At 39.2% G+C, this 25,050-nt stretch overlaps 1 protein-coding gene across 1 annotated transcript in view; it reads left to right on the top strand.

Moving 5' to 3' along the window:
* Nucleotides 1-24,793, top strand: part of myo15b (myosin XVB) — a 72,079-nt gene extending 47,286 nt beyond the window's left edge. The window contains exons 43-68 of the mRNA XM_040135983.1: nucleotides 286-414; nucleotides 726-879; nucleotides 3,608-3,698; nucleotides 4,603-4,861; nucleotides 5,011-5,117; nucleotides 6,557-6,616; nucleotides 6,781-6,856; nucleotides 7,082-7,200; nucleotides 7,785-7,900; nucleotides 11,650-11,791; nucleotides 11,953-12,064; nucleotides 12,201-12,519; nucleotides 12,607-12,670; nucleotides 13,824-13,896; nucleotides 13,991-14,067; nucleotides 14,172-14,248; nucleotides 15,016-15,146; nucleotides 15,303-15,397; nucleotides 15,507-15,584; nucleotides 15,685-15,781; nucleotides 18,185-18,333; nucleotides 18,466-18,596; nucleotides 20,387-20,520; nucleotides 20,649-20,782; nucleotides 21,514-21,654; nucleotides 24,285-24,793. Coding sequence (XP_039991917.1) covers nucleotides 286-414; nucleotides 726-879; nucleotides 3,608-3,698; nucleotides 4,603-4,861; nucleotides 5,011-5,117; nucleotides 6,557-6,616; nucleotides 6,781-6,856; nucleotides 7,082-7,200; nucleotides 7,785-7,900; nucleotides 11,650-11,791; nucleotides 11,953-12,064; nucleotides 12,201-12,519; nucleotides 12,607-12,670; nucleotides 13,824-13,896; nucleotides 13,991-14,067; nucleotides 14,172-14,248; nucleotides 15,016-15,146; nucleotides 15,303-15,397; nucleotides 15,507-15,584; nucleotides 15,685-15,781; nucleotides 18,185-18,333; nucleotides 18,466-18,596; nucleotides 20,387-20,520; nucleotides 20,649-20,782; nucleotides 21,514-21,654; nucleotides 24,285-24,371 — 3,152 coding nt within the window. The 3' untranslated portion in view covers nucleotides 24,372-24,793. The remainder of the gene's footprint in view (nucleotides 1-285; nucleotides 415-725; nucleotides 880-3,607; nucleotides 3,699-4,602; nucleotides 4,862-5,010; nucleotides 5,118-6,556; nucleotides 6,617-6,780; nucleotides 6,857-7,081; nucleotides 7,201-7,784; nucleotides 7,901-11,649; nucleotides 11,792-11,952; nucleotides 12,065-12,200; nucleotides 12,520-12,606; nucleotides 12,671-13,823; nucleotides 13,897-13,990; nucleotides 14,068-14,171; nucleotides 14,249-15,015; nucleotides 15,147-15,302; nucleotides 15,398-15,506; nucleotides 15,585-15,684; nucleotides 15,782-18,184; nucleotides 18,334-18,465; nucleotides 18,597-20,386; nucleotides 20,521-20,648; nucleotides 20,783-21,513; nucleotides 21,655-24,284) is intronic.
* The last annotated feature ends 257 nt before the right edge of the window (nucleotides 24,794-25,050 follow it).

The following is a 25,050-nucleotide window of genomic DNA, read 5'->3' as shown; positions in this document are numbered from 1 at the left end:
GCTGACAAAGCAACCATTAATAATACATGCAGCTTCTTTGTGAAAGCGCAGTGTGTTATAAAGTAATACAGGAGATTTTCCACTACATCTAACTTATTGTTAAATATACAGTAAAATACAGGAGAGGCTGGGGCTAATAGTTTCCTCTTTTGAATTTCTTAAGAAGGCTCACTGATGTTAAAATGCTATACATAACACTTTAAATCATCATGCTTACAGTAATTTTCCGATGAGGTTTTGGTTGTTCTCATTCCTCCGCCATCTCTCTCCTCCACTGTCCTTAAGGCACTCAGCCCCAAGGTGAATCCAAAACCCCAAAGCCTTTGCCGGCCCACTCCAATCCACCCAGACAGCAGCAACACTCCCCGCCATCACATCGTCCATCACCCCCACCGACAGCACCTAAGCCAGATGGTAAGAATAAGAAACAAGTTCAAGAGGAGAGATAGTATTATGTGGAATCTAGAAATATTAAGGATATCGGTCCACCTTTACCTTCAAATACAGTAGCTATTATATTATATGCTATGTAGGTCACTATTCAAGGATAAATGTGCCCAAAAGGAAAAGGAGCACAGGTGTTTTTTAGTCTTCCTGTTGTCCTTTTATGTGATAACATGTAATGTGATTTTTATTTTCTGTGAGAAGATACCAAGTAATTAGATCATAGAAAATGAATTGAATGAAGAGCTTGGAATATGAATTCTGCTTCGCCTCTTCTGCAGTGAAGAGACCCCGTGTCCCTCCTGCCGGGGAAGCAGACGCCCCGAAATCTGCACCTACCTCGCCTCGGCAGGAACCCACCTCCAACATCCGAGAAATCATCAAACAGTACAACAACCGGCCCCACCCAGAGCCAACACCCTTTCAGTCTGTCAGGTCAGTTGTTGTTAAAACAGCGGAGCGGAAAAATCCACTACTAAAACAAAAAAGAGACGCAAAAGGAAAAGAGGGAATAGTAGTGCAGAGCTATGGTGACTGAGTAAATGAGTAGCAGACTTTTATATCTCTTTGACAGAGGCCTGATAGACGGATTAAATATTACCCTAACAAGTGGCAGTCAGCGACACAGCACCTTATTTGTGAATTGCCAATAAATGTTATAGCTTATGAATTCATCAGGATTTGAGCGAGTTGATTGAGGGCCTTTGGGAATACCTCTGTACACCCTGGGGAGTTTTCTTGTTATATTGCAGAGTCGGGTCCACAACGAATTTGTGTTGAGCCAACGGACTGTTCAGTGTGCTGGAATATGAAGCTGAAAGTTGATGAATGAGTGTGCCAGAGTTGTGAAGCGTAATCTGAATGGGGTCTGACGGAGGAGTCGGCTATTGATTAGAGGTTTTTAGTTTGACCACCCCGAAGATGCAATCTGGCTAGTCATGGGGATTGCAGATTTCTGGGGGCAGAGTCACTCCCCTGCTCTCCGGGAACCGACAGGCACTGCATCTGAAAGTTGTTACTCTTTTGACTGAATTGTTATTTTTACAATGATCACATGAATTCCAATATAGTATTATAGTATTTCAATTGCTGATTTAGCATTTTGAGATTGAAACAAGAAGAATGATACTAAACATGACTCTCATGACCAAACAACACAATCACTTATCGGTACACTTCCTGATTAAGGATAGTGGAGTAAAAATGTAACTAAAACAGACACATATTATTACATGCACACACGTACTAATTTACGGTATTGAATCTGAAAAACTCTAAAACTAAAATTTGTTTAAGAGTTTTTTAGTTCTCCTTCTCCTTTTGCATGATTTTTAATATTCGTTAAAGATAGGATAACGGGTGTATCTTTTACTACACTCGCCGTCACTTAGATCCATAAACAGACTTTTTCAAGGGAAAAAGTGTTTTTGTATTTGTTATACTTCTTGATTTGGTTTCCCATAATGTCAGTTTTTGTGTTTGTAGTGCTTTTGTATTCGGAGCGCGTTTCCCTTAATGTTTGGGCTCTCACTCTTGTATCCGTTTTGGGATTTGTAGCATTTCTGGATTTGGAGCATGTTTGTCTTATCTTTGCAGTTTCTCTCTTATTATCCTTACGGGCCGGCGTATTTTTCACATCACATATGATGAACAAAGACATTAAAACATGGGTTTTATAGGTCAAACATGCACATGTACAGGAGTTTAGTATGGGATGGCTGCTCTGGCACTAATTGGGCAGGGGATGATTCATATACAGTATTTCTTATATTTGTAGGTACGGTGAAATGAAGAAAAGACATTGTAATAATTTAGAGTTTGTAATCCATGCCACGCAATCATAAATATCTACTATCATAGAATCCTGTAGCAGGTCTGTTTATCTTGCCCAACACAAACAAGCCGGAACTGGAGTCCGTTTGGAACCAGACCTCCTTTCAGTCAGTCTCAGTCCTGTTGTTTAGTCTCCCAGAGTTTAATTGATGGCTTTCATATCAGTTCCATAATTCTTCACTTGGAAATGTGGGGAGAGAGAGAGAGAGGGGGAAGGTGGCATTTAACAGAGGTCGATGGATTTGAATTAGGGACATGTAAGCACCCCGGGCAACCTGGACAACAATTCCTTTTTACTTACTTTTAAACTCTCTGGTTTTCCAGAGTCTTACATGGATTGCAAATGTTTATTCCCCCTCCTACTATCTGGCCGGAGGCTACCCGGAGTCCTTGAAGAGCTTCTCTGTGGCCTGTGCTATAAGGCAGGATTTGGGGTTAGCAAGGTAACTTCAGGTGTAACCCCGCTACGGAGCACGTTATGTTCGAGATAACAGATCAACACGTGTAAAAGCACCACCTACTGACCAATCAGTTCCCTGGGAAAATGGCATCACCATTCCTAGAAGATCCCATAGAGCCCGCCCAAAGGTCCCTTCAGAGACCGGCACACCCCTTTGGCTTTCCCTGACGATTTTTTGTATGAGCGACCTTCATACAGCGGGACTGAGCTGCAAGGGCCCCCTCCCGTCTTCTTCATTTCATTTTTTCTTGCCTGTTGGCTGCTTTTGTATACCGATATCATCTTACAACAGGGACTGATTGAAGCGCTAAAGCCTTATACTTGTTGTAGTTATAAGATAGGAAATGAAGGCTACTTACCGCTTTTTATTTTTTATTTGCTCTCAAGTCCGTTTGACACCGCCAGGGTTGCAGCGGAAGGAATAAAGCTAAGATTGTCATTGTGAAAATACATCTAAGCAACTCATTAATTGATTGAAATACACAAATGTAATTATAAGATCTACCTGTGCCCTAATGATAAGGCAGAGATATTATAAGCCTAATAACTTATAATACATTTTTTGCAGCTGCCCATCCTGCATTTGGCAGTTGTTGCTTGTAGTCTGGATTATGTGTTTAACTTCTTCGTGTTTGTCCAATATTATAGCTTGCTCTTCGTTTGTAACAGATGCCGCTCTACTGCCAGTGGACTTGTTCATCTTTACGATCGATCATACGCTGTAAACACCACCGCTTTCATGAGAATGCGCTCGAGAAAACCTGGGTTGACTTACCAAATTGATAACCGCCATCATGTGACCGGTTAGCAAGGAATAGAAATGATCCTTTCTGTAATGTTTGTGATATACTGCTTTTGTTCTCTTCACAGACCTCCTGTAAGGCAGTTTATAAAGAAGTGTGACCCCAAAGAGGAAGCTCTGGCCAAACTCCAAAACAAAGCACCAGCGCCAAAACAGAAGGTAAGGGTGGACTGGGAAGTCCAAATACAAATAAAAAAGAAAATGGATCTATGTTTCTCTAAGAAGTCAAAGCGCTATTGCTATTTTGTTACTCATATTGAGTATTTCTCTCTGAAATACAGTGACAGTATTCAGACTCCTTCACTTTGCACACTTTATTGTGTTTTATATTTAATTGTAAATGGATAAAATTGTCATTTCTGCCCATCAATCTATACTCGAAAACCCATAATGACAAGGTGGAAAAAATTAAGTTCTAAAAGTTTTTAGAAATGTTTTCAACTTTATTAAAAATCCAAAAGTGAAATATCTCATTTAAAAAAGTATTCACACCCTTAGTCCAGTACTTTGTAGAAACCCTTTTGTAGGAATTGCAGCTTCAAGTCTTACTGGGCAAATCTCTACACACACAATCTTCACACCTGGATTTGGACAGTTAATCCCATTTTTTTCTGGTAGATCTTCTCAAAAACCATCAGATTGGATGGGAAGCAGCTATGAACTGCCATCTTCAGGCCTCTCAACAAATATTCCATGGGGTTCAAGTGTGTGCCTTTCTAAACTACAGTATGTCCAGTCAATTAATTTTGCCACAGGAGGACGCAAGTTCTAGACACAGCTAGACAAATCTCAAAGATAGTTAATGCATTAAATTAAAGCAGGATGCACATGACCACAATTTGGATTGCCACAGCAAAGGTTCTGGTATTTTTGTAAATAAGAGATTTCATGTTTTGATTTTCAATAAATTTGTGAAAATATCTAAAAACATGTTTTCACTTTGTCATTCTTGGTAATTGAGTGCAAACTGATGGCCAAAAATTGCTGTTTTATCCACTTAAAATTAAATCCAATGTTTACCGTGTTTTACATCCTCACATTTTCCCGTCCTTTCTGCAAGCAGAAGAAGTGGGTACCTCCTCCACCCCCTGTCAAGCTTGAGAGGGAGCAGCCTCCTCTCAGGACATCGCCGTCACCTCCCTCCTCCACAGGTCCCCGCGTCATCTCCAGCAACATGAGGCAGAAGCAGCGCTCCCTTGAAGACCTGTTTGGTTTCCCCGGCCTTCCGCCTGCTCCCCCTGACTCCCCACCACCTCCTCCACACCAAGCGTCCATCCTGCGGGACATCCCCGACCCACCATCCATGGCTGCCCCGTCTCTCAGTGGGTGTCGCTTGCGTCATGTGTTCCAGAAATTATGTTTACAAGGCTTAAAAGGCCTCTTATATATGATATTATGTTTAAGCTGACAAATGTTGCTCACTAACGTGAAGAATTTCATGTGTTCTCCATTTACTCCTTATTAACTGAAGATATGATATCAGACATGGACAGCATTCAGTCCCAGCTCCAGCGCTTTTCTCCTGGTGTCTACTTCACTTACTCCAACATGCCAGGAAAACTGTTCATGCGAAAAGAAGTGAGAAATGAACACACACAAACACACACAGGACATTTATCAGGAGACCAGTGGTTCATTTAAAGCTACACCAATCAATATTTTTATATTATCAATGGATCAATTGTGTATTATGAAAGGTGTCGCTCATAATGACAAATAAGTGACAAGGAGAATTATTACCAAGCTCTGCAGATTAGCATCTTTCAACCCATAGCTTTGCTAAAAGGAGAGGGGATATTGTATTTACATTCATCAAGTGGCCTAGCTAGAAAAGAATTTTGCTCCATGAGTTCCTGAGTCCATGTGTATATAAGCAGCTGTTTGCACACATTTGCTTTAAAGGCGAAAATAAGTCAGTGTTTGTTTTTTAGCTTGGTCCACTGCCCCCAACTGGCCCCAAAAAACTGTCCATGCAGGTTTTAGGTTTGGTGTGATGTTAGGGTCAAAATAACCTTAACCTCAAAGATGACCTTTGCCCAACAAGTGTTAAAGGTATCCATTTCTTATTTTTGCTATTGACCCTTGGACGGTCTGTGCACGCACCAGTGGCTAAGGACAATGTACAACACATGTGGAGCATCAAGTCACAGCACAAAGCACACGTATCCTAAAGAAGGAAGTAGTAGTCAAGATCCTATAGCCGGGTCATGCTCATCGGGGGGAGCAAATGGGATAAAATTGCTGGTTTTCTGGGGCGTTGAGGTACATCAACATGGAGAAATAGGTCAGTGACGTATCCTGACAAGCCGTGTCTGCTGTTTGGTACCCCTGAACCATACTGGCTTCTCCAGCAGCAGCCTGCTTAACACACGCATCTTAAAATGGAAGTATGCCTCTCTGAGCTGCACGTAGGCAAATTTGCACCGGAGTTTCTCGCGTGCGTTTGCATGGCTCTGTCTTTTATACTTGATGTAGTACGCTAACATTTGGTTTTCGTCTCCGTTTCAAACCCACCTCCTGACATGAGACGAATCATCCTGCCAGCTTGCATGATGCACAGGTCCATACAACGTGACGTTGAGATTTGGGAAGCGCAGGCATTGGCTCTACTGTGGCCCACGATTACCCATAGCATCCCTCTCTGTGTATTTGTTAAAATTATCAAATACAAAAACAATTACAGTTATATTAAAAATATATATTAATATTTTCTTCTCCCTGCTCCTTTTCGATCATGCAACATGTATTATATTACATATTGTACATTATATTTTGTGTTGGACGTGTACATTGAGTTGATGTACAAAAATTTAAATAATGAATGACTATTTATTGTCAACTTTTCATCCACCAGTAGCAGCAGAAATAACAACAAGGGAACACAGCTGTATTCTCTCTGATATAAGTGCATTACATGAATAAATAATGCCTTTCCTTACACGTGGGATTTTAACTGGACACCTTACTGTCATAAAGGCCCACTTCGCTGACCATTAGTATAATTTATTTGTCCTCAGGTGTTTTACCCGAAAGAGATGTTCAACCAGCCCTATATCCTCAATCTGTTATGTGAACAGGTTAGTGTATTTACAGTTGTCCTCGTGTTTAGCCTGATATACTGTAGTTTCCTGAACAATCCGATTTATCTACAGTACCCTTCAATGCAATGCTAATTATCTCCCTTGCACTTCAGAGGACTTAAACGCTAACGCTAACATTGTCATTGTATAATGTTATTAAGATCATGAGGGACACATACTCCTACAGCTGTGTGAGGATCAGCAGAGAGGAGCGGAGGAGGATGAAGGATCTGCTAGGTGAGAGATCTGACAGATTATCGTTAGGCTGGATTCTGCAGTTAATATAATATTGATTATAATGTTTTTGTTACAGGCTAACAAAAACATTAGGACCACTCTCTACAAGTGGTTGGTGACAATACTCTACTGTATATCAGCGAGTACGCCCTGGATCACTTCTAATTTGTTTTCTGAATTATTTATTATTTCCATTATCCCATTTTTACTGTTTGCCCTCTATAGCAAATTTCAGTGTGGGAACGACTATAAGCACCATCCCGGATGACAACATGAAGAAGAGGATTGTCATTGCTGCTCGAGACAACTGGGAAAACTACTTTAGTCGACTGTTCCCTGTGAAGGTGAGCCAGACAAAAATAATTTATGGCAAAGCTGGGGACAATGTGGGTAATGTGGGAAGGAACTTTAATTGCATCCATCTATTTAGTTGCTGTAAGCGTGGACAGAGTGAGTCTAAGGGACCATAGTCACTTGGTAAGAGAGCTAAGTATAAATGAGTGTTGTCTGCATAGCTGTGATAAGAAATGCTATTGTCATGAGTTAAAGATAAACTGTTTTGCAGGAGACAAGGTAAAAACATTCTTTCTTAGTGCACAGTGGAATGAAAAAATTTGAACACCCCCGGTTGCTGAGATGGTTGTCCTTCCGGCAGATTCTCCCATCTCTGCAGAGGACTTCTGAAACTGATTGATTTTTGATAAATTTGTAAAATATTTCTAATAACATCAACTTGCCATTATGGATTACTGAATGCAGATTGATGGGCAAAAATGGAAAATGTATCAGTTTATTTAAAACACAATAAAGTGTGAATAAAATAGCCACGCATTTCACACATTAATGTCATTATTTCTTTTAAAAGAGGTGACCATTCAGCATTTACGAATATTAAAAAACACCTCTCCCATGTCGGTATTTTTTGCAGTTGGACAGTGGGGATGCTCAGGTTTTGGGTGTGTCTCATCGTGGGATTCATCTCTTGAAGGTGGTCAGAGCATCAGGCATCAACCCCAAAAACCTCCGTATGCTTAGTAGCTACAGGTAAATATGCATCTGATATAACACAACAGAGAGTGGGCAAAATCTTTTTTTTTTAAATTCACTTCTCAGTTTTATTCTTGTTTCAATTAAAGTGGTTTGAGTCTTATCTTCAAGACAAGATATTGGTAAATTTTCCCTTCTGTGTCATGCTAAACATGTGCCCCATCCTAATTGGGATTTTCAAGACACAAGGCTGGATTACAAACTGGGCAAGCGTCAAGGAGCCTGTATATAGTATATTCCATCAAAACTGCTCACCAGATGGTCGAATAGCTTTGCAGCCATATTTAAATGATATTGCAAAATAATCCACATATCAAACTTGCTTGGTACTTGGTACTAACCAAGGTCGCAGATTCAGTCTCTATGGGCAATTCACCATTAAGCAATGTATAAAATCTGCTGTGGCCTCTATCTGAGTGTTGCTGACAGTTGAACCCGTCTTTTTATTTTTTTTATTTAGTAAGTAACTACAATAAAATACAGACCAAGCAAAGTTGTTTCGGGAGTAGCTTTGGCTGCGGCTCAGGAGGCAGAGCAGGTCGTCCACTCATCACAATATTATACAGTGCTTATATTTAAGGGGTTAGGTGTTGTTAGCCAATTTTTGACCATTGCTCAGACATGTGATTTTAAAAACAAATGTATCACTGTAGGAGAAAAAGCCGGCCAAAGTCAAAGTACGTCCTTTTAAAGAAGTGCAAGTAACAGCTGAGCTTAACTAATTAGAATGTTATCTAATCATTCTAAACATTTATCTTCTTTGAAATTGATTCCATGAGTGGATCAAGAGCAGAGTTGTTACAGCAAATGAGTTACCAAGACATGAGCATTATTTATAAAGTAAATTAGCCACAGCTTGTCCAGCTGATTTGTTTGTTAGTGACTCTCAGGTGAACTCTGATGTCCTAGCGAGAGGTCTCTCCATAAGTTAAGGAGCTGAATGAACACAAGAAGTTTTTGACATGATTCAAAGATAAGTTTGAGAATTGCTGTGACTCTGTCGTGAAACTGTTGAGTTGTGTCACCCAAATCAACAAAATGAGAGAAGGACCGAACCACAGAATCTCAGGTGAGATTCGAAAATGGCTCACAGCAGATAGTTGGTTCAAACAGAGTAGCACACTACCTACAGGGTTTTATTTTCTTGTAACATTTTCTTAAAAATCGAACACGTCAATTTTGAATATACATTTTTGTCTCTGATGTATAGAGATTTTTAAAAAGGAAAATATCCGTTTAAAATCAGAGAAAAAAAATCAAGATACAAGCCCTGTTTCAAACAAGTTATATCAACAAATTCAAACTATGGATGGGTTAAGTGTATACTAGTAAAATCTTTGCAGAGCATGGTATTAGTATTCTAGTAGTATTCTAGCATAGAAAAACAGTACACACTGCTCAGATGGTGTGAGGAACAAGGATTGATGACGACCTGGCAACTTTTTGCCCCAAGGCCGCAACTGGCCTTGATGAGACACAGATATATATCAAACATCCAAAACATAGAGTAATAAGACATGTTCAGATAACACACATACAAAACCAAGAGAAACACATCTATTTTAAACTCAAACATGTCTATGTGCACCATTTCAAAGGAATGTTGTATGTTATTGTTAAAAGAAATTTTACACTGAATAGGAGATGAAAAAAGGTACAAGCCTAATTTCTTTCCTGATAAAGGGCTTTTTTTCTTCATCTTCTATACTTTCTCTATTAGTTGTAAATGTGAGTATTCGACTCAGTCCTTGTACATCATCCATCTTTAAAAAAAATCTATTTCTGTTTTTATCATGCTGAACACAATATTGCGTGGTTTAGTAAAATCAACAATAGAAAAAAAACAAAATTAAACAAATTTGTTATATAATTGAGATGAAACATTCAACAACTCTGCTTTTCTTCTTTGTGATTGGTAAACACCAGATTTCAGCTGACCAAATAAGGATCAACACTTGTTAATTTAATTTAACAAATTATATTAAGCATAATTTCCTTGTACCGTATTAATCTTTTATCATATGTCAGTAGTCCACTGTTCTATCATACAAATAAAGTATGTATATAATATATAAATATGTATCCAAGAGAACCTACTGTACATGATGTGCAGAGTTCCCCAACGCTCAATAGGCCTTTTTCAAGAAAGACATTCTGATATGTGACAGGGGTAATTAATAAAATGAATGTGTTGTCTGAATTCCATTTAACTGCTTCAGTTTCAGGGTCCTGGTATTGCTCATGCTGGCTGTCTATCACACTCTCATGACATACCAGGATACTTGAATAGAACAGAGCCATCATTAATGTTATAAGTAAGAGCTTTGCTTTTCCCACTATGACAAATCGAAATGTCTGCTGGGGGAAATGCCTACCCTTGGCACTCTTATTTCACTTTTACATGTTTCAGTTAGGGCAAATTATGCCAAATAATACGAATCATCGACCACATGTACTAACGCCCAAATGCAGCTCTGCCATAAAATGACAACAGTTGCATAGGCTCTCTGCCCAAACTCCATTCATGTAAATACAAACAGCTTGTCTTTGGCGCAAAGAAAAAAAGACTCGGTGCTCATCTAAACTCTTTGTCTACTAGAGTAATGGTCTTTTCTCAGGTTGCCCCCAAAAAACCACTCAGAGAACTTCAGCTCCCTCAGAACATTGCTGCAAGTGTCCTAACACTGGCAAAGTACACTGACAACATCACAACAAATCTCAATCTCTTACTGTATGAATCCTGTCTGCCTCATAAGTAAGAATTAAGAATTTATGTGAGAATGGAGTTATAGGTCCATATTTGAATATAAGGAAGTTTTTGTCAGACTGTTTCACTGTTAACAATTCCTTTTCAATGTCTGCCAATCTGGCTGTTGTAGCTGTTTTCAATGCTGCTTCGTAAGAAAGGATTTGTCCCCGGTTATACACCTTGAGTGTTTCACACAATATTGTGTCATTTACTTCATTTTCATTGTTTGCACGAAATGAGGAGATACTGTACAAGAGAATAAAAAGAGTAATTAAGATCAGATGTTTTCTAGCATGGGGACAGTTACAGAAATTCGTAATCATTACAAACCTGGAGAAACCATAAACCTGCATTATTTGGCCACTTGGGGGCAGCGCAACAAGAAGTAAACACAACACTGACATATTTTGACCTCCTAAATTTGATATGGAGAACAGGTTAGTATACAGTTGGCTACTTACACCTCCAGCACACACAGAGCAATTTAAGCATTCATTTGGAGTTCTTTATGTGTCCACCTGATTAATTTAAGTCCAATATTTACTCTCCTTTTAGCTCTGTTTTTGGTTACTACCGTAGGGAAATATCTGGCGCCATAGATGGTAAATTCTCCCCTAGGTTGCTAACTTTGTCTGAAAACAGTTGCCCGCTGGTCTTCGAAACAATGTTGATGAGAGCACTGAGAGTAAACTGAATAAGTCAAATTGCAGGCTTTAAAACCAAAACAATTAGCTCAAACTGCAGAGTTGCTAATAATTCTCTGTGGGTCCATCGCTACAAGTGAACATTTCACATTATACGTTAATTTTTTCCAGTGTTAATATAAACATTTGGGTTAGCGCAGATTTTTATTCTAAGTATCATAGGCATTGTCTGATATTCATTCTCTACTCATTCTAAGTTCCACTGTTGCAGTCAGTCATAGTTTCTTTCATCTTAATTCATTGCAGCTCATGTGTCTTGGACAGAATTTGAACTCAGGTCTGCATGAATTTAGTTTTGCAGATCTGCTGTCAGTTGACCTCCACGGTACAGACAGAGTGGAACTGGAGCTGAAGAGTGAAAATTTGGCGCTGCAGTCCACCAGAGCTCCTCAGATCACTGCCATGATCCGATTATTCCTTCAGGAGCTCATCAAGGTAGTTCTTCTCTCTTTGCCATCATCTTTCATCTAGTCATCTGTCCTTTTGATGCTTTGTAGCATCTTTTGGCCACGTGACTCCTCGCTTGTGTTAGAACCCCATCACTTTTAGTCCATACGTATATTAGCCTCCTGGACATCTTTCTCCCTGCTCTCTAGGACTCGGGCCATGTCGTTGCTCTGAAGAGTTTTGTGACAGATGAGAAGAGTCTGCTCAGTTTCAGCAAGGGTGACATCATCAAACTGCTGCCAATGGAAGGACTACAGACAGGTGAGGTCATTATCTGGACGCCAGATATATGTTTGTGATAGTTTCTAGGGTTAGATATGCCTTATTTTGTTCATCGTTTGATGCATATCAACATTTTCTCAACACAGAATAACCTTTTTTGTGTGTGTTCCACCAGGCTGGCTTTTCGGCACCAAGGGAGGGCGCTCTGGTCTTTTCCCAGAGGACATCACTCAGCCATCTGCTGCCCCAGACTACCACTGTCTCCAACTTGATCGAAGAGATGATAGGAGGAAAAGCATGAGAGGCACTAGCCTTGTCAGTCCACCCAAGGGCCTGTCTCCAGCTCCAACCACCACACCCATGGAAAGTGCTGATTCAAAGTGGCCCAGGAGAGAGGCCTTGCTCCAGGGGTTGGTACAGAGTTCGGTCCAGAGCTCAGTCCATGAGTTGGAGATCCTCTCGGCCATGGCTAAATTTGCCATTAAGTACTTTAGGTATGATAGAAAAATGCTAATTATGTTGTTGATTCCGTTGAGGTAGTTTGGGTTTAATTCTTTGCTACTGTTATTTGTTTATTAAAGAGTGGGGACTACAGCTCTGTCAGACAGTGGAAGAACTTCTTCAAATATGGTTCATCACACACAGGTAAGACAGTATAATCCCTCTGACATCACTTCCCATGCTGTGTAATTACACGGACTGCATTTTTTGTACATGAACACATCTGTACATGTGTACAATAAGCCTTTGTCTAAGCTGGCCTGCCTGTCTAAAATGCTAGAATCACTGGCTGACTGCAAGACAGGCCTCTCTGGAGAAATCAGCCACAGCACTCAGGCTTTAGACCGGATATTAGTGATATAACTGCTGTTTTAGTGTATCACACTTTTTACTTGCTTGATAAAAATCAATATTGTGCTGCACTTCTTCTAGATTTGTTGAAGTGTTGATCGTATCACTTTGTTAAACAGGCTGTTCTCCATCAGTTTTAGTGATTCTGCTTACACTTGGTTCAAATCATATCTTTCTGGTAGAGTTTGGACTCTTGTTGCCGGTGGTTTAGAATCAAGTCTCCAGATGGTTGTGGAAGGTTTCCCCAAAGGATTGAAACTATTTACTGTAAACATAAATTATAATTACTTTCCAATTGGTCAGTGAAATGTCTATTTTTATGCTAATAATGCCATCTTGTATTGCATTGCCTCCATCACAAACCAGGCTTTCTCCAGGTTACAGTCTGCTCTTGATGAACTCCAGACCTCTTTTGTTAATTTAAAGCTTGTTTTAAAGTCAAAAAAGACAAAATGCATTCATTCTATTAACCACTCTTGATGGAAATTCAGTAGATACAGTACAGTATTATAAGTACTTAGGAATTTGGTTCAATAGCAGATTGTCCTACCAAATTCACATACTCAAAAGGTAAAAATTCTATTTGGATTCTTATAACGCAAGAGAGCTTATTTCTTTATCTCAAATGAAAAAACAAAATACAATACACATGTTCTCTATGCTGCTACTACCCTTAAACCACTGGAGATCAATTAACAAAGTACAATTCCATTCATTATTGCAGACAACTATCACACTCACTGCTATGAGTTATATGAAAAGGTCAGAGGTCATCACTGACATCCAGAAGGCATCAGGATACTGTGTTTTATTTATAAGGCCTTGCGGTCGAAGTTGTTGAGATATTTAACATCCTTTGTTGAGTTCAAAGTGAACAGTCATGTAAATGGGACTTTCTGGAATAAATAAAACTTAACTAACTGCACACTATTTTATTTTCATCCAGGTCCCCATTCAGGAGTCTCTCATTCACTACAATGATCCTGAAATCAATGAATTATCTGTCCAGTGCTTCATGAGTGAGTGCATCTACATTACCCATGCTAATATACACTGAGCCCACTGTTTTTTGTTCCTCCATTATCCTTCTATTTACCGTATCTGGTCCTCCAGACTTGATGCAGTTCATGGGTGACATGCCAATGAAGAAGAAGAACACCCAGTTAGATTGCCTGAGCCATATCTTATTAGTAAGTGCTCATTCAAACAGTGTGTCTGCAAGATGGATAGACATCAGATAGACTTTGAGACTCTGACTTTGGGATTTAAAGAGGAGTTTCGCTGTTCTGTTCAGCTAGGGAAGGAAAAAGAGCTGCTGAGAGATGAAATCTACTGCCAGGTCATCAAGCAAACCACCAAAAACCCAACCAAGTGAGTCTGTGGCATTTATTGAATTTTTGGTAGCAATTTCAACTAAATGTTAATACTAATAAATAAAGTCCTCCACTTGGATCTGCCCCTGTGCTAGTAGAATATAAAAGTACACCATGCTTTAAAGCTTCAACCAATTCAAACAATGGATCAAATAAAATTGTGTATGGAATAAAAGGCAGTATCTCTGGCTCTGCTGCATTAATTTTGACCCTTTTTTTTCACACTGTCCATCATAAATCTGACAATGTTATAAGACTGAAATAATAAATCAGTGGAATATTGTTTCACCTATATTAGAGGGTTATGTTATTCTTTTTGTTTTAACTTTGTAACAAAGAAATTAAAAAAAAATTCCATCCTTGTGATTCTTTACTGACCTTTACTTTACTAGTAAATGCTACAGTACTCATTAGCATCAGTAGCTATTACTAGGAAGTGCTGTGAAATCAAAAATTTTTATGTCTAGATTTCTTTGTTGCTGTTGATTCTACAGTTTTACAAAGCTTAAACTCTAACTTTAGCCCACCATTAGTAAAATGCACTGTGACACAGGTGGAATGTTTTCCTCACAAAAAACAGATCCATCCAAAATGTAAAGTACATATACAGTAAACACAGGTAAGAGCAGCAGCAGGAAAGGTGTGAAAACCAAGAAGCAAAATCTAAGTTGGCTCCTAAACAGCAAAAAGAGTGCACTCCAGACTTTCATCCCAGAAAGCAGTTTCTAACAATTATTTTCTGATTGTTCCGTGTTGTCTCCACAGATCCAGCTGTACCCTCGGTTGGAGACTGCTCAGCCTGATGACCGGGTTCTTCCCCTACTCTGGAACTCTGCAGCCGTATGTCACGCATCACCTTCACGACATCTCTCAGGACCTCGAACACCCATACCAAGGTATGTAACACACAAGGCAATGCATACGCACTGATATCAGTTCCAGATAACACACACACAGCCGCAAAAATGCTAATCTTCACAAGTCATTTTAACGTAAAGATGGACAGTTAAATATTTAGATAGCTTTTTCATTGCTCACCATCTTGTCCTCAGAGCTGGCATGCGTGTGTCAGGATAACTTTCAGCGATCTCTCAGTTTTGGTAGTCGCCGTAACATCCCCTCAGTTGTCGAGATGGAAGCAATACTGGTAAGTTAACCTACACACTAATGCATATGAAAGCAAATCTTTCATGATGTATTTCAACTGCTACATTCTGTCATTATCTGCATAATGAAAGTGTAATGGTTTTTTGCAGGCTGGCAAAACCTTTCGACGTATTCCTATCCAGCTGCCGGGAGGAGTAGATTTCCCCATCAAGATACACAGCTTCAGTGTAAGACTTATTTATATCTACTTATCTTAAAACAAACCAGCAGTATTTTTGTTTAAAATTACTATCCCTGTGGTTATGGTTTTTTTTTATCTTCCTCTAGATGGCAACAGATGTGGTAACAGATTTCTGTAAAGAAATGGGTATCTCAAATCTCACAGAAATCAAAGAGTTCTGCATCCTCGCCAATAGACTTAAAGGTAAATTCGATTGATACTCCAAGTGATGTAGTTAGTGATAAGTGGTGTAGCAAAGTTAGACTCACATTAATTTCTAGATGTGAGGCAGACTTTGAATTAAAAACAGCTTTGTTTAGCTAGTTGTTCATAACAAGCCCTTATCATGAGATAAATATGATGCTTTTTGGATTTATATGCCTTCTTCTTCCTCTGCTTTTATCTTCCTGTAAAGTTAGCTTCGCAGGCAGATTCAGTGCCCTTTCTACCCATACAAAAGTGGAATTCTGGAACATGTATCACTAAAACAGATGTTTTTGTCAATCAAATGATTAAATTTAAGGGGTCAGGTCGCCCAAATTACACAAATAACATCTTTCTCACGTAACTGTAGTAGTATGAAGTCAGAGCTGTCACGGGAGGGGTGCGAGGCCCAGTGCGAACTTGGTAGGGTAGGCACTGACCACTGACATGCACACGGACAAATCGCAGCACAGTGCACATACTGTAGCCATTCTAATTCAAATGAAATTCTGCAGCACAGTGTCAGAGAAATACATTTCATTTGGATTGCATTTGAGTGCTTTGCATGGAGAAAAAACATTACAACAAAAGAGTTTTTATGAACAGCTTTAAGAGTGTGTGTGTGTGTGTGTGTGTGTGTGTGTGTGTGTGTGTGTGTGTGTGTGTGTGTGTGTGTGTGTGTGTGTTTTTTCTAACTTGTTAACAGTGTGCACACTGTACGGCGTTACAAAAGCAATAGGCACAGGTAAGATAGCTGTGCACTCGGCTTAAACAACATTGGGCACCTCCAACAGCAGAAAGCCATTGCTCACAAAACGGCACAAAACTGCAAGGTTAAACTTTGGCAAAGAGAAGCCTGATGAATATTGGCAGCACATTCTTTGGCCTGATTAAACCAAAATAAATTTCTTTGGAAGAGATGGGATCCAGCATATTTGACAGGGACTTGGCCAGGACTTCCACAGTGACTGCATGGTGCCAACTGTTTAACATGGAGGTGGGAGTGTGCTGATATGGGGCTGCATGAGTGCAAAAGGTGTAGGAGAGATGACACACAGTTCATAGATAGTACTATGAATGCAAGTTACCCAAATACTGAATGAAAAGATGGCTCAAGATGCCTGACAGGAGAGGAATTTTCCAGCATCACACAAGAGTTTTTAACGAAGAAAGAAGTGAAAACTATGACCTTCCTAAGTATGTCCCCACACTTGAATTCAATGGAACATACTGTATTTAGATTATTTTAAAGTGGAAGGTAGAGCAACAAAACCCCTCCAGCAGAGAGCAGCTGAAAAGAATCTGAAGAAGGATCAGAATCTGTGGAGAATGGCAGAACATCTCTCCACAGATTTGTTTAAGACTGGTATCATCCATGCTCAGGAGGATTGAATCTTCATGAAAAATAAAGGTGGACATACAAAATATATACTTAAAAAACACTGGAATCTCACTAATGAAGTGTGTACTGTCTTTTGTTGTAGTTGGTTCTTAAATATGGACCTTTCATTGTAGTTTAATTAGTCAAATATTTCTGCTTTTCAAAGTAAGGCTTCATTTTTCTTGGGCTTTGTTTAGAAAACAAATAAAATTGTGTTAAATGGACAGGAATTTTAATACTTAACATTTTAGTGATACTGAATAAGGGTGTACTCCATTTTGTTGTATACTTTGTTGTGAATCATCAAAAAAATTCATTCATTCATTCATACTTACAACACTGGTACAGTGATGATTTTTGCATATTAAAAACTGAACTTTTTAAAACCTCTGTTAGCATTCTTGATGACAAACTACTAGTGCTGTGAGCATACAGTATGTGTTCCTTTGTCATGGAGGTTATGGCGAGACATGAGGCAATCCAATAATAAAACGTCGAGTATGAAGATTTGCTGCTGTTCTACAGTTTATCTAAACATATGAAATGTGACTCTTTCAGAATGGCTCACCGGTGAGCGCACAAGGTCAGTTAGCAGTTAAATCCTGGTGTTGTACAGGAACAGTTAAATATTGAGGCTGTGGCCAGCTGTGCTTAATGTGATGCACAGTTTTGGAGGGGGAGTGGGTGTCTATAGAGATCATCAAGTTGGTCTAAGCAGGAGAAAAAAAGAAGTGAAAATAATTCATTTAAAACATGGAGGGTGCTTCTGCCTTCCATTATCACCTATTGGAGGGGCAGCAGAAAGAGAAAGATATCTCAAAACCTAAGAACATAAAACCAGAAATTAACCTTTTATATAATTTGTGTGAACTGACCCTTTAAAGATATTGAACATTAATAATTGACTAAACCTTCAATATACCACATCAGATGCGAGTTAAAAAGATAAAGCAGTATTAGTGACAGATTAACAGCTTGGTATCCCGCACCTCCTCCTCATTCCTCTGCTCCTCTTCTGTCAGGTGGGATGGTGCGTCCCCTCCATGCTAAGGAGTATCTGTTTGACTTCCTGCTGGATGACGACTCCATCTTCTTGTCTCTGAGGAGAGTGATGTGGAGAAGCCCTCTGTCCTTCAAGAGTGACCTCTATGTGGAGTTCCACTACCAGCAGGTGACAAGATGAGTTCACAGCAGCCAGGAATAACCACTGGTCCAGTTTCCATCTCACTGTTATCTGTATTATCTTTATGTGTGTTTGTGTGTGTGTGTGTGTGTGTGTGTGTGTGTGTGTGTGTGTGTGTAGCTCCAGGGTGACTACTGGAGTGGGCGGCTGATCCTTCCTCCTGCTGCAGGGGGTTACTCATCAGTCCAGCACATAGCAGTGCTGTTAGCCCTTCAGCATCTGGCTCAGGGGCTAGGGCACCAACCCTCTCTGTGAGTCACACAAACTGATCTCAGTCTCCATCATCCAAGACTGATCAATGTAGGAATGTAATATTTTGGGAGACCGGCCCATTGGAAAGCTCAGAACAGAACAGAATCCAAAACACACGTATTGCTGAGATGCAAAAATGCCTTACCGGCTGCAATCAAACGTCTAGACCATGATGTCTTCAATTCCTCCTTGACTTTAAAAAATACACCAGTGACATTAGCAAGTTAGCGTTCTCCGATATCTGGCATATTGCCTCTTAATTTTAAAGGGTCACGCCACTGATTTTACTTGTCAAAGTCAATTCACTAGTCACAGGGAGTACCAATCAGACATAAAACAAGAAAAGGAGAAATGAGAAAATTGGTAAGCAGCTGGAGTCAGGATGTTTAGCATAGCTTGGCGTAAAGTCCGGAAGCAACTCTGTCTAAAGTTAAGGAATACACCTACCCACACCGAAACAGAAATATAAAACTAATTTGTGGTTTGAGGGAGAGTTACAAGCTGGTAATATTTCTCGATGAACAACAGTGTATCCGTCTCCGGCTCTAGCGCTCGTTGGCGGACACGGTCAATCAGCACAGCTTTTGGCTTAGCTCTTTGTACAGTCACAAGGGTACCAGACCTGGCACCCTCACTGTTATGAGGAGACCCCAGGGCGCTGCAAACGGTCACTTCACGTCAGTGTTGTTTACGACATTATAGTTCCAGCACATATCTTTCCCTAAAGCCACAAACTGCCGTTTTTAAATTTCTGTTTGTGTACAGATTAAGCCAATGAGATAAGATGTTAATCAGTGAGCTTCAGAGGTGTTGGGTTCCCCCCGCCTCTGGTCTTTATGCTAAGCTAGGATAACCACGTCCTGACTCCAGCTCTGTACTAACACACAGACATGACGTTGACTTTGATCTTCGCATCTCACTTTCAAAGGGAAAGTGGATTTCCTAAAATTTTGAACTATCCCTTTTTTTTAGGCCCCAACGTTGTGTTCAGTAACTTCAATATTAAATTGCTAGAGTACCCCCTTAACACTGCCAGATGCTGAAATCCAGGTGCTGCTGGGGGAAAGGGGTACCCTGAATTAAGGGAATTACAGATGCTTATTGTGCACAAAGCTGTCATGTTTAATTATTAATAACGTGCCAAAAGCCTCTTTTGAGCATTTGAACAATCTAAACGAAACAACTGTAAAAACCTAAACAACCGTGTGAAGACGACTTGTGAATTCTCACTTAAACAAAGAAGAATTCTCTTGCTTTCCATTACAGCATTGCATGAATGAGCTCCATCGTGCATGGCAGCATTCGACAGCCAGCACTTTCTACTCTGTGCACTGAAGGCCCACCAGTGCTGGATTTTTTGACAGCAATACCAGTATCAATATTTGAGAGTTTAAAGATAATCCAATAATAAAATATTGATTATTGATTTACATAAACACACAAGCAGAACTTCTGATGAAGATCCCTTAAAATGATTTATTAAGGAATTGTGACCAAGGTACAGCTTGTAGTGAGCTGGACATTTTTACAGTGTAAAAATCAACTATGTAATGGTGATACTTTTTCTAAATGATTTCTTTAGCGGTATTTCTTGTTACTTATCGGCCAACATATACGCTGATGCTGATATGTCCGCAAGAGCTAATATCAGTCGATATATTGGATATACCGGTAAACAGGCTTTGTTTTGATTATCATTCAACAACAGACCAAGCTCTTAACATCATCTAGATATATGTATGTATATATGTATGTACATTGACACTTGGCGATTGTATTTCTCTGTAAGGCCAGAGATAAAGGAGCACCTGCCCTCACAGGACACGCTCAGCAGTAAAGCTGAGGAGATCCATTCATTCTGTCTGGGTCAGATAGCTACCCTGCAGTCCCTCAGCCCTCAAGATGCCAAAATACGGTTCATAGGTTGGTAGTACCTCTTCTCCTTTTGCCCCTTTTCTTCTCTTCTCTGATACTCTTCCTCATCTCTTCTCCTCTCCTGTTTAAACTGTAACCGTTGATAAGTGTGTTGGTCCGAATCTTCTGTCTTTCAGAGTTCATGAGCACTCTGCCTTTGTTTGGCTCCATCACTTTCTTGGCCCAGAAGGTCAGCCAGCGTGACTGTCCCTCCCCCTGTGTGGTCAGCATCAGCCAGGAGGGGGTGCTGTTTTTTGACCCTAAGAAACAGGTACGTTTAGCAGCCAGGGTACTAACAGTGGGCAGTAGAGTGACCAGGTACAATCTGGTTTGATCCAGTTCACTTTCTAACAGTCAACAGTAGTTTCTGACATTTTTTTTTTTTTGCCATAGTCATAATATTCAAATTTAACGATTTTTCATACTAATGTCCTCAGTTATTATAAGGTGTAAGTGTTTTGGTGGAAATGTAACTCTTAGACGGTGTCGTTATGTCCTTGTTAAGTGGGATAAAAGTCCTGCATTTTCTAAATGTAAGGTCTCAAATACCATAAAATTAGACATTTTATTCTTTCACCATGAAATGCCAGATTTCTTTGCACTATTTGTCAGATCCCGGATTAATCCAGGACATGTTTAGGGTCGCAATTTTCTTCCATCTTGCTTTGCTAAACAGAAGTGGACTTCATGCACCATAAAAACATTTTTTTTCTTTTCTTCTCATGGTTTCCATTTCATATTTTCAGGGATTTTAGTAATTTCTCAGGTAGAAACAAGACAGGCAAAAACTTCATGTTGTTAGATTGGCAAAGCTTGAATCTGAAGCAGCATTCGGCCTCTTTTGAGACCCAAATCTTGCTACTATAATAAAAAAATTCCAGCATCTAGTTAAAATCCCTAGTGGATAACAGAACTGTATGATACTGACTGCGCAATATGCTTTTTAAAAAAATGAAGAGCCAGTATCAGTCATCTGATCATTTATTTTTCTTTCCTCTGCAGGAGAAAGTGTTTCTGATTCCTCTGGCAGATGTGCAGTCTATGCGCACCATCCGCCCAAAGAAACGAGGCAAAATGCCAGCAGTCAGCATCAATTATGGCAGTCCAGCTCGTCCCATAAAAGTCACCATTCATCTCAAACAGGTAATGACTTACAGTTTTTATTTCATATTCATATTGTATAAAACTTCATACAATTTTTCCATCAATCATATGGATTCACACAGGGAAAGTACAGTCCTGGATGAAAATTTTGGCACCCCTGAATATTAAGTACAGAATTTAGAATATCTTCAGAAATAAATATAAAGTAACCAATTTTGTTTAATCAGAATATTCAATAAAATGTTACTGAACAACAACAACAAAGAACAATTTTTTATTGTGAAAAGAGAGACATAAAATGTACACTTGGCACAATTATCAGCACCCTTTTGATGAATTTAAACTAGTTCCAAAAACAAAATAAAAAACAAGACTCACCTGTGCTTAATTTTCAGTGTTCACATGAACTGAATTAACCAATGAATGATGGTTTTACTGCATAAAAAGGAGACGATTGTTTCCAGTTTCTTTTTCATAATGGCGGAGACGAGAGCTGTCTGAGAGCATCAGAAATGCTATTATCAGAAAACAAAACATTTCCCAAGGCTACAAGGCAATTGCCAAAGATCTTGAAATCCCTTTTTCAACCGTTCATAATGATATCAATAAGTTTCACAGTCATAAAACTGTTAAGATGCTTCCAGGACGTGGTGCATTGCTTTTCTTCGTAAAGAAACTCAGTCTTTCTTGGATAATGTTCTATGGACAGATGGAATCAAAGCAGAGCTCTTTGGGAATGCAGTGCATCAGTTTGTTTATAGGCAATGAAATGAAGCCCATGAGAAAAAGAACACCCTGCCTATAGTAAAACATGCTGTGGGGGCTGCTTTGCTGCCTCTGGTGCTTTTTGAATGTGTCAAAGGAATGATGAAATCAGAAGATTACCAAGGCATTTTAAAGTGAATTGTGTTACCCAGTGTCAGAAAACTAAGTTTGAGTCAAAGGTCTTGGGTCTTTCGGCAGCACAATGACCCAAAGCAAACATCCAGCAGCACAGAAGAATGGTTGAAAAGGAAAAGATGGACTGTTTCAAACTGACCAGCAATGAGTCCTGACCTAAATCCAATTGAAAACCTTTGAGAGAGCTGAAATCTGCTATTGCAAAAAGGACTCCTGCAAACTTAGAACTGTAGTGGTAATGTGGCCAAGTCCTGAGCATCATGTGGTATCACAAAGAAAAAAATATGTCAAAGTCGGTCAAATAGGATATAATTGTCAAATAAAAAAAGTTATTTGGTGAGAAGCAGTGGAGAAATGCACTAATTGATATTTTTAGTAGAACAACGGGTCGAAAGTGTAACATATAGCTCATCGTCTGAGCTCTATGGAGCATTTTAGCATCCTTCTGATTATTGTTTGGTTTTATGGGTTGCAGCTTAAGTTTTGATGCAGTCTCACAGCTCTCAACAACCTTGTTTCAAGCAGCTGCAGTCAGCTTTTTTTTTTTTTTTGGTGAAAAAGCTCTGACAAACCTACTGTACACTCAGCACCAAACAGAAGACAGATACAGTTAGAGACAAGCTGGTGAAAATAGTGCAGCGTTTAGCAGCTAATGAGAAAGATTAAAAAAATAACCAAAAGGAGAGTGAATATTGGACTTTAATTTGTCAAATGGACACAAACATAACTCCAAATCAGTGCTAATATTGCTAATGTTTGCTCAATGTATAAACACAACTGCTTGCTAACACATTAACCAAAACAACACAACATTGAGGGTTAGGTTTTCAGTTGGTTCCACTTCGCCCAAGGGGCCAAAAAAAGTTTGTGATTGTAGCTTTAACATTGTCTTATCGGCCTGACACTTCATGACTTTTCCTGGTTTTATAAGAACTGCTTGGTACTTTTGATTTTGTTTTTAAAAAGTCTCAGAGTTCGGGGTCCCAGAAACCCCAGCTGTAAAACATGGCTACAATGGATTTCATGCTTTATTTACTGTAGGTTTTGCTTGTCTGACTGGTGTAGACAGTACTTTTTCCAGTACTAGCCCGCTCAAATTCAAAACAAGTGTGTGTACACACACACACCCTTACATACCGAATGTGCACAGGTTAATGTGCTGGTAAAAAAGAATTTTCTGGGGCCCAAACATAGGTTACATTGCTTTCTAGGATAATACATTGCAGTACATTTCTTTGTCTGAACGATTTATGTCAAACAAAATGATTTGCTGCTGTATAGCCCATAGTGACATATGAAGACTTTGGACATTGGCTTGGTACCAGGATCAGTACAATGAAAATGTTATATAATATCATACAAGACAAAAAAAGCAAAACTGAGAAACGAGTGAAGGGTTGGCATTTTTGCTTTTAAAAATTAGGTAAAAAATTAATCGAATATCAAAATAGTTGCTCATTCATTTTCTGATTAATGGATTAATCATTGAAGCTCTAATTAGGTGTTATGACAATGCTTCAATACACCACTTCAATACTTTCTAGTTTCACTGGGTTTTCCTGAGTTCAGAAAAAACAAAAGACAAAACATATGAGGGGAAAAAAATGAAATGCCAACAAAACACCAAGGTTTGGTAATTACCAGTTAGCTACGTTGCTATGAAGGCTGGTAAATGGTGAAATGTTAAATGCACTGGTCAAATGTCACATAGGAAAATCCTCCCGATTTGTGCATACATGTCAAATTTAATCTGTCAATCTCTCTTTCAGGTCAAGGAGTTGTGTCACATCCTTGCTATGTTAATTGAAGAGTTGATTGGGCCACCAGTTAACAGCTCGGTTTCAAGTCATCAGTAGACACACACGGACACATAAACAGAGAGACAAACACACACACACACACACACACACACAGACACACACATGAACACACGCAAGTGTGGGAGTTTTTGTCAATCACTGTCTTCTGTAACTGACTTTTGTATTTACCGTTTTTGTTAATCCATCTTTTTTGGACTGTAACTCCTTGAATTCTGTCATTGATGAAATGGACTGAAAGAAACATGAAGCTGCACACGTGATGCTGATATTCTCTTCAGTGCTCTGTTACTTGAGAGGAAATGATGCAGAGCTGACCCATGTAATACTCTGATTGTAGAACATGAATGAAATCAAGAGGCTTTGGGGTAATTCATCAGGTACTGTACGAATATCAATGCCTTAAATTTGTTCCTTTTGTTCTCTGAAATTCCATAACACCAATGTAGAAATGTAAAGTTTGTTAATCATTATTGGAAATTGTAATAATAAATTGTGATATAAGTGAATACTTTATAAGCATTAAAGAAATATGTTGATTCAATTAATCTCACGTTTTTATTTTTTAATATGTTCTTATAAGGAGGTGGCCACAAATGTAAATCATTTTGAGAGAGAAAGGTTTCTGTATTAAATACAGCAGATTCTAAACTTTTCTGTGACAAAGAATCTCTGTCACAACTTTAAAAGAAGACCTGAACCTCAGCTGGAATCCATA

Source organism: Xiphias gladius, chromosome 9 (genome assembly GCF_016859285.1).
Source record: "Xiphias gladius isolate SHS-SW01 ecotype Sanya breed wild chromosome 9, ASM1685928v1, whole genome shotgun sequence".
Classification (NCBI taxonomy): domain Eukaryota; kingdom Metazoa; phylum Chordata; class Actinopteri; order Istiophoriformes; family Xiphiidae; genus Xiphias; species Xiphias gladius.
Note: the sequence above shows the minus strand (reverse complement) of the source record. Positions and strands in the feature narration are given on the sequence as shown.